The 16,614-nt window shown below is 40.7% G+C and overlaps 1 protein-coding gene across 2 annotated transcripts in view; it reads left to right on the top strand.

Moving 5' to 3' along the window:
- The window catches only part of WSCD1 (WSC domain containing 1), a 169,221-nt gene that overhangs the window by 78,611 nt on the left and 73,996 nt on the right, over positions 1 to 16,614 (top strand). For both annotated transcript variants that reach the window (XM_069945059.1, XM_069945060.1), the window contains 2 exons: positions 2,033 to 2,147; positions 5,671 to 5,855. In XM_069945059.1, the coding sequence (XP_069801160.1) occupies positions 2,033 to 2,147; positions 5,671 to 5,855 (300 nt within the window). The remainder of the gene's footprint in view (positions 1 to 2,032; positions 2,148 to 5,670; positions 5,856 to 16,614) is intronic.

Below are 16,614 nucleotides of genomic sequence, written 5' to 3'. Positions count from 1 at the left end.
TTTTTTACTTGTCTCTGTCCTTCCCATACACAGGAATGCCGAGCACAACCAAGCATTCCCGTGTTCTCTATTGAGAGTAGAGGGGTAAGCTGCAACCAGAGAGTTCTGTCTGTGGCTTATCTCTCTGAGAACAAAGGGTTTAGTCAGTGATTTTTCCTTCACACCCAACCCCTATCTCTGGTAGTGTAGCGTGTGTGTGTGTGTGTGGGGGGGGGGGGGCTGCTTGCCCCAAGTGCATAATTATTAAAGGTACTAAATTGTGCACCCCTAAGAATATAAAGTGAGTAACAATATGTACAATCCACAAATCACCAATCACTACTATACAGGAGCAGGGATACCAGAAGTAAATACCCGGTATGTACATTTCGTAGAAGACTACATAATGTATTTTCAGAAGCAGGGATTCCCTGGTCCTGTATGCCAGGGTAACACACGCCATGGGAACACTGTATATTTTTGTGTATATATTTTTTTTATGTACGGCTAGGTTTTCATGCTGCGGCTGCTGTAGGGTAGAACCTGACCTAGCAAGACCTTTTATGATATTGTCACGTTTTTACAGCAATTCTGCAAAACTGAATAACAGAGCTAACAGAATTAAACATTGCTGTCCTTGATTCATGCAGATTTGTGATGTACTACATTACTACAGTACTTAAAGGGAAGTCAACAAAAAGTATGGACACCTACACATTATACTTCAGGACTTTTGTGCACTGAGATACAGTCATGCTGGGAAAAAATGGCTTTACCTAGACTGTTGGAAACATACAGTGGTCAAAATTTCCTGATATACTGAAGTATTAAGATTTTTCTTCATTGGAACTTAGGGGCCTATTCCAATCGCAGAAAAGGTAGAGATGTTAACCCCTGAAAGACCCATGCTGTACCTGGTACATCCTGGCGTCCCTAAGGGGGTACAGAGAGTACTCATAACGTGAGCTCTCCCTGCATCACGCTGCTCCTGGATTCTATCTGCAGCTGGGAACAGCGTCTCTTAGCTGGCATGGCCTGATTGGCCGTGCCAGCTAATTGACCATTTAAGTGCCACTGTCAATGCCACTGGTGGTCCATAAGAACTGATCAGTTCTACTCACAGCCTGGTACCACTTCTGGTTCCTGCCGCTTTCCTTACTAAAGGCCCTATTCATGGAACGATTATTGGCCGTTACGGCCGATAATCGTCCTGTGGAACAGAAGGCGATGATCAGTCCACATCGTTCATGTTGGCTGATCGTTGCAGTCATTTGTTTTTCAACATGTTGAAAAACAAATGACTCATACAGCAACGATCTGCTGCCATTACTCTGTGGAATAGGAGCAGCGGCAGCAGACCGCTGTTATATACTATGGGCTGCCCGGACGTTCTAGCGATCACCCAGGCAGACCCCCCCCCCCCGGACTCACCCACTCACTGCCGCTGCGTGTACTTGCTCCTCACAGTCGGCCTGTGGAATAGGGCCTTTAGAGCAATAGAGCATAGATAAGAATGAGCAATGCAATATACTGCATTGATCTCTATGAGCAATCATGGTAGAAAAACACTAAAGGGTTAAAGAGGAAGTCTTACAAGCACTGAAAATGGCAGGCAGGCAGGCAGGGGAGTGAGAGAAAAAATAAACAAGTGAACTCATCTTCGTGCCTCTGTGCCCAGATAGCTAATTACCAACTTTACAAATATATATATATAACTTTGTAATGTGAGTTAATTAAGAAAAAAAGGGAAATGCCGGTGTTGTACTTTAAGCCTTAATATTAGAAATGCTTAAGTCTTAATATTCTGTAAAAAATATATATATTTTTCCTTCTTTAATCTGTATCCGTCACCTCCAGACAGTGGAGATAGATGTGCGATTAATCCGTTCCATAAGATTGCACACTATTGATTATCAAAGACATATGTGAAGTACAGGTGTAAATGAACCAAGGCTGAGTATATTAATCATCATTATCAGCACATTATCCCAGAGTACACAGATGCTGACTATGACATATGGTGTATTAATTTCAGCTTTCATTAATTTTCCAGGTACATACATTGGATGCTTCATAGAAAATGTGGAAGATAGGACTCTGAAGGCTACAGTATTCTATGATCTGAGGAAAATGACTATAAGTCACTGTCAGAGTGCCTGTGCAGAAAGGTGATGTATCTACTAACAAACTGGTGTGTGGAGTAGAATTGCCATTAAATTGATCATTCTGCTCTAAAGAACTGTGCTTTAAGGATGATATAAAAAAATAAAAATGGTATCTGAAACCTTATTATTACTCAGGGTACACTGTAAATGTTTTGAGTGTGGCCGCATTCCCCATTTTGCTCCCCTATGCGTGGGCCACATTTAACATTTTTCTGCTGGAAAAATGTCATTGAAACCTACACCAGCTCAGAGCTGGTGTAGGTTTCACTTTGTGTGCATGGAGGGGCTCCGGTGGCAACAGGAATTATGTAGAGGAATTGTACCTCTACATAAATCTTTACAGCCTTGGCACTGCGGAGACATTTTTAAGCCTGGTGCAAAAAATTCTGAACTTAAAAAATGTCCCCCAATGTGCTTCACCTCTACCATTCCAGTTTGTAGTTAAAGCAGGCGTTTTTCTGTATGGCCAGAAACTGCTCAGCAATCAATGCTACATTTACAAGCAAAAATAAATCTGTTTTCTTTGCTTGAATTGAAGGGTATAAGTGTACTGGCAGAAACCCAGTTCTAGGCTCAAAGATGACCAAACTGAAACATTTTCTCAGTAATCACATTAGGCTTAAAGGGAACCAATCACGCCAAAAAGACATCTTAAGATAAGGAAACGTGCTGGCACATCAGCCAGCACGTTTCCTAAACATCCCCCTGTAACCTCCGTGCCCCCCTCCATCAGTCAGTAATCTTACTTTGAAGAAGTCCCACGCTGTATGTAAATTTCTGGCAAGTAGTCACGGTGGGCGGATTTAGTCAAGATGGGCAGAATCAGTCACAGGTCCTGGGCGTCTGTAATGGCTGTAATCACGCCCAGAGGGGCGTGCTTGAGGTCTGCCCTCAATGCACATGACGCGGAGGCTTGCGTTTCACGGCGGCGGCACGCTGATGTCATCCGCACGCAGCGCAGACGTCTTCCGGAGTCCGCGCATGCACACTATGTCGGCGTCGTCTCCCGCCGTACTGCGCATGCGCGGACTACAGATTCGTTCCCTTTAAGCAATTTTGCTAAATTGAAGTGTTTTTCATTCATCAGTCTGCCAAAAAGAGAAGATTTTATTCAAAGGCAACCAATATCCAAAAGGATATAAACATTAGGATTAGAGATGAGGAAACCTGGAGCATGCTCGAGTTCATCCAAACCCGAGCGTTTGGCATTTGATTAGCGGTGGCTGCTGAAGTTGGATAAAACCCTAAGGCTTTGTGAAAACATGGATATAGTCATTGGCTGTATCCATGTTTTTCAGACAACCAAAGAGCTTTATCCAAGTTCAGCAACCCCAGCTAATCAAATGCCGATCGTTCGGGTTTGGATGAACTCAAGCATGCTCGAGGCTGGCTCATCTCTAATTAGGATAAAACAGTTCAATGACCTGGAAAGAGACTCCAACATCCTGGTCTTATATAGAGGCCTGTTTATAAAAAAGGTAACCTAAAACATACGGTAGATAATTTGAAATGTGTTTAATGGATGAGCAAGTTAAGGCTTCATTCACATAGAGCAAATGAAGGAGGAAAACATGATCTGTCATATCAAGCAAGGGGGAGGAATATATTCGTAAAGGGCAGATTCACTGTTGGTCTAACCTGGAGATTTATGCAGGGTGATAGGAATAATAAGCCAGCAGAGTTACCATTCTGTTTTACATTATCCCTCCATCCTCTGTGGTCAGCCCAGGACACATACAAATGTTATTACAAAGCAATCTAAATCTAAGAACCCAAAATCTACTTACACTTAGCCATGCAAAATGTACTGACTGAAGAAGCCAGGGGTCAGAGAATTGTCTTTGGGCTGGTTAAAAACTCCCTAGGTCTTAAAACGAATCTGTACCCTTTGTTAGATGATCTGCCCTTCCCGCAGCACGCACCTGTTCGCAGACTCTGGCAGCCACCTGCATCTCCAGTGCTCCCATAGGCTTCATTCTATGGTTTGCCAGATTCCACCATCCGCATGAAGAATGAGCGGGTTCATTCTTTGGCAGATGGCGGAACCTGGCAAACCATACAAAGAAGCCTATGGGAACAGCAGAGATGCAGGTGGCTGCGAGTGGGGGCGAGCTGCAGAATCTTTGGAGGGTGTTCCATCGGGATTGCGTAGTGTGCACATCCTCTTACATGGAACACTAAACTCAGACAAGGCATACACACACACAATAAAGATGAATCAGTAAGGTCACTACTAGAGGACAGCAAAAGTACCAGCGCAGGACAAGCCAAAAGGTCAGGGAAGGTGGAAAACTAGAAAAGTCAGGGTACCGGTGCAGAGGTCGAAAAAGCCAGAGAACAATCTGATCTCCAACCACATATGCTGAAATCCAATCCCCCTGACTGCCAAGACTGTCAGGAAGGCCTGCCAGTGAGAGAATTTCCCAGGGAGATTTAAATCTCCTGCCAGTGAATTGGACCCATAGCATCCCTGGTAACCAGGGATGCCATCAGTCATCCATTAAGTAACCTGGGCCGGGAGCATGGCCCGGAGAGTACTCCTGCAGCATGCTTATTATGTGGCTCCTAGAGTGCTGGAAGGGAAGTTTCTAACACTTCCCCTTGTTACTTTGACCATTTCCTTGCTTTAGCATTATGAGTTCACAACAACATCCTACATAAAATTTGATGATAGACTCAGGACTCATTTCTCAGTGTTGTCCCTTAAGATTGAGTTTACCCTTTTCATCTCATGGTCATAAGCCCCCTGGTTAGTGGGGTGCCCGGTGTCAATACTCCACAAATAAAAGACATTGAAGACATCTCCTTGGCATATGCCATCAATAAAAAGTACAGCAGAGCCCCTTTAAGTAACTTAATCCATTTTTCTTAAAAACAAAATGCTAATAAAGAAATCTGAAAAGAAAAAAAAGAATCCATTTTTCTTAAAGGAGTCGTCCACTTTATGGTAAAATTGCTCAATTTGCAGTCCTAGTCACTGCATTTTTTGCACATACTGACAGCACCTCTTTGTGTGTCTTGCAGCACTGATATGATATGCTCTTCTTTCAGGCTGTGACATCCTGCTCTGTGGTGATTCTGTCCATAAGATGTCCGAGCATGGAGAATCATGTGATCATGTCCCTCTTACTGTGTCCTCCATAGTCATATATAAGCTGAATGGTTGACACAAGGGGAGGGGCATGATCGGCCATTCTATGGACAGAATCCTCTCACAGTAGGACAGCACAGCCTGGGAAAGGGGAGTCTGATTTTAGCTCTATGAGGTGCACAGGGAGCTCCTACCAGTATATACAGTGAGTACATTACTTACATTATACACTATACAATTCTACTATAAAGCGGCCAACTCCGTTAAAAAGGCATATAGATAAGGATTGTCTAAAGTAATTGGGAGAACTACACATACATGTTTACTTGACTTGATGGACACATATCCATTGAGTATTACCTCATCTGACTTTTGGATTTTATTTCTATAATGATGGAATATTTATTGAAAATGTTTTCTTTTTCTTTGTTTTAGAACATACATTTATGCAGGTTTATCCTATGGATCTGAATGTTACTGTGGAAACAGTCTGCCCCCCAACCGAGCCAAAGAAGAAGAATGCAACAATGAGTGCAAAGGGGAGAAAGGTTCTGTCTGTGGAGGTGTCAACCGTCTCTCAGTCTTCCAGCTAGAGAAACTACAGAGCACGGTCAAGCAGAGTAAGTCCTGATGAACTTGTAAATAGATCAAGAGTTTGCTGACCTATCCATGAACCACTTCACAGTATTACACGTACCAGATGAGTCAGCTTCAATTAGTGGTAACATGAAAATGCACCATTTGAGAAGGTTAAATGTTCTCAGTCTCAGATTAGTATAAGTGTAAAATCTGATATGAGTGTTAGTCTTGAGCCATGCATTGCTGTGGGCAATATCTGACGTGAACTCCTTTGCGCCCTGTAAGATTTACCATTTAGTACAAAATAGAAAATAACTCATAAATACAGTATGTTAGAAAGCCACAATACACCAAATTATAATTTGGCCAGAAAAGAATTGACAAAATTAAAAACGCTAGTTGTAATACAGCAACGGAAGAATTCTCTAACACTGCCAAGTCAGCTGGCGGACCCCCTAGTTGAAAGATTTTCAACATAACTAATCACAATAACATGTCTTCTTGTGGTATCCAAATGCCATGCAGTGTTGCCAGTGTTGCCGCTATGGCCATGGCTTCACTTGCATACAGCTACCACAATTTAGTGCCTACCCTGACAATAAAGCCTGCCCCCTTCTGGCCAGAGTAAACGATCATGCTGTGTCATCAGAGGGTAGGAAGTGGAGCATAAGGGATGGAGGAAAGGTTATACCCTTTCAGCTCTACAGGCAACCCCCTTTTACTTACTGTATGTTTCATTTGTCACTATTGGAACCAGTGAATTATGTTACAACTTTCAAAATAGAACATGTAAAGTTCAAATTTTTATTATTTATTTTAATTAACTTAGTAAATACATTTTTGCCTTCTTTTTGCTTGTTCCTGTCTCACTAACTTAGCAATGAATAAGAAATATAGTGTGTGTCCCCAGTTAGCAAGATGTATTGCCTGTTTCTCTTCTCCCCCTAACTCTCCTTCTCTTGTTGTCTGTTGACAGCATTCCTGTCGCATTCCACCTTAGAGTATAGTCTCTAGAGATCAGCCTTAGCACTTTACAGTACTACTAGCTAGATAAACAAGCAGACTGCCTTCAGGAAAAGTACTCTTAAGTGATATACCTGTGCTTTTTCTTTATGCGAGATGTCAAGAAAGATGCCTGCATGTAAATTGTACTTCATGACATTCTCTCTAACTGAAATGTAAAAGTACTGACAGGAAGAGGAAAAGTGCTTGTGCATTACAGATGTTCTCTTATACAGCTGTTAGTGAAAAGGTGGCCATACACCCTCAAAAACTGGTGGCCGACTGTTATCTGTCTCATTCACTGTCCGGCCTCTCATACACAGGATCGTTTGGCACGACCAAATGTTCCTGTGTTTTCTCTGGTGGTGGTGAGGTATGATTCCCAGAATAAAGTGGTTGGGTGGTGATTTTCCATCAGGCTCAATCCCTATTTTCCGGTTGATCAGGAGAGCTTCACACAGAAAACATGTCAACAAATCTTCATTCAAATGTGTATGCTGGAAGTAGATTTTTTAAACGGGTATTTCAGGAATAATTTTTTATATACATCTACCAATGGGGCTGATGTAAGAAAAAAATAAATAAATAATAATAATAGTTGTACTTACCTACCCTGGTTCCTTACATCTACTCATCCAGTCACTGCCTGAGGTGGGACTCAGCTATAGCCAAAGAGTGGCTGAATAGGCAGGTCCTGCCTTGATGCATCATTTTAAAAGTGCAGATGAGCAGTGAAAGACCAGAAGTATTTATATATATATATATATATATATATATATATATATATATATATATATATAAATATAAAAAATTTTTTTACAGCAACCCTAGCGGTAAAGAAAAAGAAAATCCCAGAGTATTCCTTGAAGTAAGAACTCTACCTGCAAAGTAGTCTTGTATTTTCTTCCAGTGTAACTTAACTCCAGTTTTAAGGCCTCTTTACATACTCTAAATTACATAACAAGAAAATTGCTAATCTAGATCCACAATTTGCCACCCATTGTCTTGAATGCTGAAAATACAATTCCCTAATTAGAAACAATGGAGAATTAGTGGGTTATGAATTGACAGATTTTATGATGAAGAAGTGAACAACTGAATCTAAATATTATGAGCATTTAAGTCTAAGGCAGTGTTAGCTTGATGGGATTTTATCAGGAAAAGGCGTCTGTCTATAAGTAGTGATCGTCAACAATAATGACCATGCAAATTTTTTGCAGACAGAGACGGCTGCCTTTTCTGGTAAATGCTGGCCCATTCTCATAGTGGAAATATAGCCCAAATTTCAAACATTATACTGAAAACTCTTTTCAGCCGAACTGTATCATACCTACATATAGCTGAAAGAAAAAGCAAAAGAAACCATTTGGAATTACTTGGATGTTTACACTCGGTACCAATTAAATATCTGATTCTAATCTAACTCACAATTTTAGACAAACAAAATCATATAGCATACAAAGTATTATACTGTTTTTGTCTTTTTGTTGAGCACATTAAGTAAACATCCACAATGCAGGGAGAAGAACCATTGTTCTGTCGATTTATTTGTTTGCTTTAGGTTATTGTGTCATTAAACTACTCAGTGTCTTTTCAGCTCAAGGACTACTTCCCTGCTGTAAAAATTATGTATAACTAAAAAATGTTCATTTATTTTAAAGGGGACCAATCAGCATGATTGTGCTAATGTGGTTTCCAGCTGCACAGTATCTACTGTGTGTTTGCAGCGGTAGCTTTACATGGAGGAAAAAATATCCCCTTTCCAGTCTTCAGTCATAAATTACTTCCACAAGATATTTCTGCACCCAATAAATTTTTACCTGATTAGAGGTTCCCTACTCTTTGATTAAAGCTATAGCACATTTTTTGACAATTTATTTCCCATACTCCCCACTGACAGCTATGCAAGTAAATTGCTTCTTATATGTGTGGAAATGGCTCTAGTGCCATATAAAATGTTTCTAAATGAAAAGCAAACCTCTGTAATTTAATCACATAGCCAGAGATATTCGAGCTGTCAGAAATGTTGGGAGGTTATTGCACAAGCCGAGTCTACATAAAAACAGGAAACTCTGCCAAGAATTACATTATTAGGCTATGTTCCCACTACAGGAACATAGCATCATTTAGCGGGGAAGGCTGCTGTGTATTAATAATGACGTCCGCAAATAATGATTATGATTATTATTTGCGGCCACCATTATCAATAGATGTCCGTTTTTCCCACAAAATGACAGCACGTTCCCATAGTAGGAACATTAGAATGTTTCCTCAATCCACCAAAAATGTTATATTGCTTAATAACCACTTTGCGTAGTACTTTTGTACAAACTGTGCTACATATATTTTCACCATAAAGAAGTTCCATTAGCAAGTATTACATATATCTTTTTTAATAAATATCAAAAAGTAGAAAACAAAATGGGAATTGTTCAGGAATGATAGGAATTGTGCTTTTGCAGCTGCTGGAGGACCCCAAATTTGAAAGCACTGTTGCAAGGTATAATATATAGTATGTACAGAAGCAGGGAATCCTGTCAGAGACAAGAGTCCCTGCTCCCTTAAGATCTGAGCTCAGACAAATACACTGTTTGCCTTCCCTCTCAGTTAACATTTTCTGGGACAGATGCAAAGCACATTCAGATACTGGCAACAATGTATTTCAACATATACTTTGACATATTAGTATTGGGCCCATAAAGAGGTTGGGTACTTTATATTAAAATTGCTCAGTATACAGTATATTTAACTATACTCACAACCTCATACTGCTAAAATCAAGTTGTGCCCCCCCCCCCAGGCTGTGCCGCCCTGCTCTGTGGTGATTCTGTCCATAGGATGACCGACATGGAGAAAGATGTGACTATGCACTGCCCCACAGCATCCACCACTAAGCCTTTATATTTCCCTATGGAGGAAACAGAGGGTGGGGCATGGTCACATGCTTCTCCATGTCAGTCATCTCATGGACAGACTCACCACAGAGCAGGACAGCACAGCCTGGTGAAGGGGAGTCTGACTTTAGCTCTATGAGTTACACAGGGAGCTGCTGGCAGTAAGTTCGGTAAATACATTTACTAGAACTGTACTCTGAACAATTTTACTATAAATTGGCCAACCACTTTAAGTTTTGTAGACCGATAATAGTCTACTTTGTTTTGTCCATTTCCTAAGCGTTTATGTATTTGGGGGAAATAGATCAAGTATTGTAACTAGTAAACTAGTCTTTTAAACTCAGCAGGACTGCAATGGCTGCACCGCAGTATAAAGCAATTAGTATCCCCCAAAAAAACTATTTAAGGCTATGTTCACACTACGTATGAGTCCGGCCGTAGTTTGTACGCAGCCATACATGTTCGGCTGAAAGTACGGCCGTGGGAAAAATAGACATGCGGCCGGATTGTGAACATGCGGGCAAACCGTGAACATACGCCCGTAGTAGAGTTATGCTTCCCTAGCTTATTTTGAAGCGATCTGAAACAGGTCATTTACTTGGAAATCTTCGCCCAGCCCAATAAAACACACAGAACCTTTTGGATCTAAAAATCACGTTCAATTTGGCTAAAATAAGTACTTTGTACGGGACCGCATGGAAATCCACGGCCGTGAGTTGGAACATTTCCGTCTTCAAACAATGGTCTTGTTCATTTTTCACAGCGCCGTATACGATCCGGCCGTAAGCTCATACGTAGTGTGCATTGTGCGGGCGTATATCGTATACTTTCAAGCGAACGCATCAACCTCAAAACTATGTGCGTACATTCGCGGTTCGCACTACGACCGGAAAGATACGTAGTGTGAACATAGCCTAAAAAGCCTAAAAAGGTATAAAAATGGCACCTTACTAAAACATATCAGATATCAGCAGAGCTGGAAGGTTCTTGTTATTTTTATCTGTAATGTGCACTCAAAAGATGATAACATATACATTTTTGTACATATTGTTAGTTGTTTTTTTGTTTTTTTCACATTTGCCTTTGCTTTTCCTGATTTTTTTAAGCAATCAGTGATGAAATGGCTACTCTCCCCACAAAGCATTTCCCATGTACTTTTGAGTTCCATTTAAAGATAAATAATGTTTTGTGGTTTGATGTGGTTTTTTTTTTTTGTGTGCAAATTCCTTACTTTCAAGTGTGATTATGTTTGGCAGTCTAGGTAGTTGTCAGATACTGTTTACTTCTATAGATCTGTAATTTTGATGGTTTCCAACCCACTGAGCTAAATCACTCTCAGCAGAGGCTGATAGAGGATTGCTAAAGGAAAATCACTGGTGTGGCATTCACCAGCATCATTAGTGATTCTCTAAGAGGAAATGTTTTTTAGAGTTTTCTAGACGTGGTTTTTATTCATATTGTAGCAGCATGTAGCAGTGTCCACTTTCAATGCCCTTTAAAAGTTTGCAATGACAAAACTCCAAACAATGTAATGAAACCAAAGTAAGTGGACGACAATGTAATGGTAACGAGACCAACAGAAACCTCTTATGCTATAAGCACTATACAGTAAGTGCTAAGGAGAGAGCATGTAGATGAATCTTTATAATAATTTGAATATATTAATATTATTTATTTTTGTGACACATACATCAGTGAAAATCCATGCCATATTGTAGAAACTGCAAAGTAGATGTATTTGTTTTGGGCTATGTTCACACATAGTATTTCCGTCAGTCTTTTGGTCAGTATTTTTTTTTTTTTACAACCAAAAACAGGAGTGGAACTGACAGGACAGAATTATAATGGAAAGATTTGCAAGATTTTCAGTGTTTTCAACCCACTCCTTGTTTTGATGGAAAAAAGACTGACCAAAAGACTGACAGAAATACTATGTCTAAACACAGCCTTAAAGGGAAACTGCCAGCACCTGGACTGAATCCGAGGTTCTGAGAATGTAATGTGGGTATCTGGCCCCTTGTGTGCATGGTACCTGTCTTAAATGTGTCAGTGCAGTAGATTCTTTACAGTCTTATCAAACCCACTGTAACAAATGGTCAAAGAGGAGCAGTGGATTGAGATTGGTACTGCACTTTGGCACGCCTCAACACTACTTCCTCCTCCCTCATTTTGCTGCATAATTTACTGCTGACCAGCCTCCTGCTCCGTGCTGGTGTCAACTTGGTGCACGCTTGCTGGCGTTCTCTCAGCCACACGCTCCTGGTAACAGCATGCGTGCATGCGTCATAGGCTGAAGAAGCTGGGCACACTCATTGAACGTTCTAACTGAGGGCATTGGTACCAGGCTCTCAATACGTTTGTGGCACCCAAAAGACACTCTTGATCAGCTTAGCATTCGTGCCTGTGTGCGTCGCTCGTCTGGCCTACAGAGCATGTGCGATCACCATTATCAGGAGCTTGCGGCCAAGAAGTCAGCGGTGCAGGTGCGAACTGGCAAGTTGGCAGGTGAAGGCCTTGCCAGCAATGGCGCCAGCACACAGAAATATGACTTTAGCACGGAGCAGAAGGCAGGCTAGCAGTAAATATGCAGCAAAAAGAGGGAGGAGAAAATAGTGGCGAGAAGTACCAAAATATAGCACAAATGCCAAGCCACTACTTCTCTTCAACTCTTGGTTAGAGTGGGTTTGGCAAGAGTGCATAAAGTCTATTGCACAGACTCATTTAAGACAAGTACCATGCACACAAGGGGCCAGACACCCACACTACACTGTCATCACCTTGGGTCTGGTCTGGGTGCTGACAGAATGCCCTTTAAGAAAATCTGTACATAATCTGCATGAAAATTGACTTGCAGTGCAAATTTTAAATTTGCAACATTAATTTATGTTAGGGATCAGCTGAAGGTTTACTGTGAATAGGTAGAACAAAATCTGCCATTTTGCTGTAGATTAACCTGCAAAAATTATACAGACTTTGGCTTTTGGAATATTCATAGCATTTCTGTCCTGTGTGAAAATGATGCAGTGGATGATGCTTTTCTAACTACATTAGCACTGAGCAGGTTCTGCTCAAGCAGTACTCATCCTTTCCAAGTTCTTCACTAGTGGTCCACAGTCAGTTCTGATAGCAAGGCAGACAATGTCTCATTTTGAAATCTTGTTAAGAGAGATTGAAAGGGCGGCTGGCCAGGTCCACCAGAGCCTTCGGTGATCTATCTCGGGGGAGCTTCCAGTGATGTTGCTGGCAGCATCTCCTGCCAGAGGTTTAAAAGTGATGAAAGATATAGCGGATAGAGCAGGTAGCCGTTTCTTAGGCAACCGTATGATGCTGTAAGCCTCTCCTGCAAAACAGAACAGCAGGAGACGTGGCAGGCGCCATCATTTCAGGAAACCTTAAAACCTCTATTTAAAAAGTTACAGTTCGAATTCTACATTACATCAGAAATAAATCGATATGTACAAGAAAACGCAGCGCTTACTTACTTTGTACACAGAACATTTTTCACCTGTGTGTATTGAGTTGCAGAAGGAATGTTCAATTATGCATTACGTAGACTAATATTTGTACAACTGCATATGTGTTTAAGCTGGATTCACAGTGTATAAGAATAGAATACATGTGTATTGTTAGGAAAACATGCGTCTGTATTATGCCTTTTTATTACTGGCTGTGTTATAGGGTTGTGCTTTTTGTGTTTCCATTGATTTAACATACTGAAAAAATAGGTAAATGTAAGTACATAATTCACATTGAAATCAATCAGATGGCTTTGTAGGGGTATTATACAGTGTGTATATTTCAATGCAGAAAGCACAGTATATTCTTGCATAAGGCTGGGTTCACACATAGTATTGTGGTATATTTAGCCAAAGCTAGGAGTGAAACTAAAGGTCCTATTACACACACACATGGATTTAACTGACAGATTATTGAAGCCAAAGCCAGGAATAGATTTGAAAAGAGGAGAAATCTCATTTTCCTATATGACCTGTCCTCTGTTTAAAGTCTGTTCCTGGCTTTGGCTTCAATAATCGGTCTGATAAATTTGTGTAATAGGACCTTAACTTAAGTGCTATAATGATTTTGCACTTTGTCTTTTGGACCCACTCCTGATTAAATACTTACTAAAATGCTACAAGTGCATGGAGCCTATAATGTGCTTTTTTTTTTTGTTTGTTTTTTAAAGCTTATTTTAGGCTATGTTCACACACCATCAAAACGATGCCCGTTTTATTGGACGTCTGTCATTTAATGGAAAATAACGGCCTTATATTTGCCGTTAAATGGCTGCCATACAATAAAAATGGATGTCCTTTTAACGGTGTGTGACCATATCCTGAAACAGATCTTCAAGTGTATTTGACATTTGACGTGTATCTCTTATAGTAGTGATTTTAAATACAGTACATTGGTGATACAAGTAGAATGGACCTGATGCTTCTTTTGGGGCACATATTGCTTTAAAAAAGCAACTAGACCTGATTTGTTAAGTATATTACTTGTGTATTTAAATGCAAAACATGTCTTCTGCTCCAAAATATAAACAATTGCCCTGATCTACTATTGCAAATGCACCAGAAAAAACTCACATGACATGATGGGTATAAAAAGGTGTGGTGTAAATTGTACCAATATTTTGAAACCTATTTGGTTTCAAATAAGACAACCAATAATTTTCCTAAGCTGAATAGACAGTCTTCAGATAAGCCAGGCTTATCCATTAGCTGGATCTATTTTGATGCATCGGGCACACATGAAGATTGTCTGTCTTAAGGCTCTATTACACCAAGCGATTAGGCCATATTCGGTCGATTATCGGCTGTTATGGCCGATAACCACTTGGTGTAATTAAAAGGCAATGATCAGCTGACATGCATGATGTCGGCTGATCCTTGTCTTTCAATGTGTTGAAAAAAAAACAAAAACAGAACAATAGCAGTGGTCTGCTGGCAATCGCTCCGTGTAATAGAAGCGGTGGCAGCAGACTGCCGCTATCTCCTATGGGCTCCTTGTGGCTCTCCCACTCGCTTTTGAGCACCGGCAGCAAGTGAGAAATGATCGGCCCGTGTAATAGAGCCTTTAGATTGTACTAAGAATGAATGTTTTTTTAAATCTAGGCCATTGTGGAAATCTGGTCTTTGGTTATAACAAATCTTGTGAAACTATTTTTTTTTTTTATTTAGTTGTCCTTTTAAAATGAGAGCATTGTATTTTATAATAACATACATTAAAGTCCATAATCCTAGGTAAAGTAAATGACCAGTAGCTGCTACTTTTAAATCAGAAATTAAGTTGTATGAATCATAAAACTCGGCTCCGAGTCATTTCATTCCTCCCTGCAGCATTCATACTTTTAACATATTACTTCTTCTAAAACAGAATCTATTAAATCAGAATTTTTGGCAGCTCTCTTTAATATCCTGGCATTATGAAAAATGACTGACTGGTGTACAGTAGTGGTGTCAAAGCATTAAGTTACATTGTAAATGTAGGGTCTCCTGGATGTGTCAGAAATAACTTTATTTATTTATTTTGGTGATGTTAAACATCCAGACAATTATAGTAATGGGATGTCCACGAGAGTTTTGGACCGAAAAAACAAGTACCATAGCTCTAAGGTCAGATACAGCCTAGGTGGCGCTAGCAGTGCAGGTAGGGCCTAAATATATAGGTGGAGCTCTCTACTTGGCACTATTTACCACGGTTATGAAAGCAATGGGTGTTGTTGTGTAAATAGGACTGATATATATCACCATATAAGACCATATAGCAGGAGATATCAGCTCCCCAGAGATGCTCTGCTGACCATGTAGTCACTACAGTACATATCATACAAAGCTACAGAGCTTACTGGTCACTTCTTCTCTGACTGTACACATTGGCTCATGTAAATGTATTTTGGATTCAGTGCAGGAATAGGCTTACGAGCAGCCATTCTCCTTATGAGAAGCTTATACCCTGGCTTCATAGCTTCCATCTCTAGCATCATACACAGTGCAATAGATTGTCATTACTTTGGGTCTTGTGTCGAAGACAACTGCTCGGAAGCCTATTTCAGCAGCATGGTGGCTCAGTGGTTTGAATTGGGGTCCTGAGTTCACATCCCACCAAGGACAACACCTGTAAGAAGTTTGTATGTATAGATATGTGCAGCAGGGAGCAGGGAAAATGGACGCACCGAAGCCTATTACTGCACTAAATTCAAAATAGATATGCATCAAAAAAATGAAAAAAACTGACTCCCACCACTGGAAGTACAGTTTAACGTATTAGGCTATGGTCACACAACGCGTGTCATATCAATCACGGCCATTGTTGCAGATTTTCAGCAACAGCCGTGATTAATATGACACGTACTTTGTGCTGCCCTCTATGGAATCCCGGCCGGAGTGTATACACATAGTATACACTCCGGCCGGGACCGCTAGCAGCGCAACAAAAACCTGACAATTTTCTGCAGAGAACTTGTCAGTTCACACAATAGTTGTAAAAATTGATGACATTAAATTAACTAGATTTGCATTTCCAGGGAAATACATAGTGCTTGAAAGAGCGCCCCTTTACCAGTGACTTCCTTTTAAGAGAAACTTTAATCCTTGGTGCCGTCCCTTTAAGAGCGACTTGGGTCCCATCCCTTTAAAAGCAACTTGGCTCCAGTCAGTTTAAGAGCTACATGGGTCTCTTTAGGAGAGACCTGGGTCGCTTTAAGAGTGACCTAGGTCCCTTCGCTCTTAAAGGGACAAAGGTCGCTCTTAAAGGGACCCAGGTCGCTCTTAAAGAGACCCATTTCATTCTTAAAGGGACCCAGGTCGCTCTTAGAGGAATCCATGTCGTTCTCAAAGGGACCCATTTCGCTCTTAAAGGGACCCAGGTCGCTCTCAAAGGGACCCAGGTCGCTCTTAAA

The sequence above is a fragment of the Dendropsophus ebraccatus genome, chromosome 11 (assembly GCF_027789765.1).
Source record: "Dendropsophus ebraccatus isolate aDenEbr1 chromosome 11, aDenEbr1.pat, whole genome shotgun sequence".
Classification (NCBI taxonomy): domain Eukaryota; kingdom Metazoa; phylum Chordata; class Amphibia; order Anura; family Hylidae; genus Dendropsophus; species Dendropsophus ebraccatus.
This window is presented reverse-complemented; position numbering and strand designations above follow the sequence as displayed.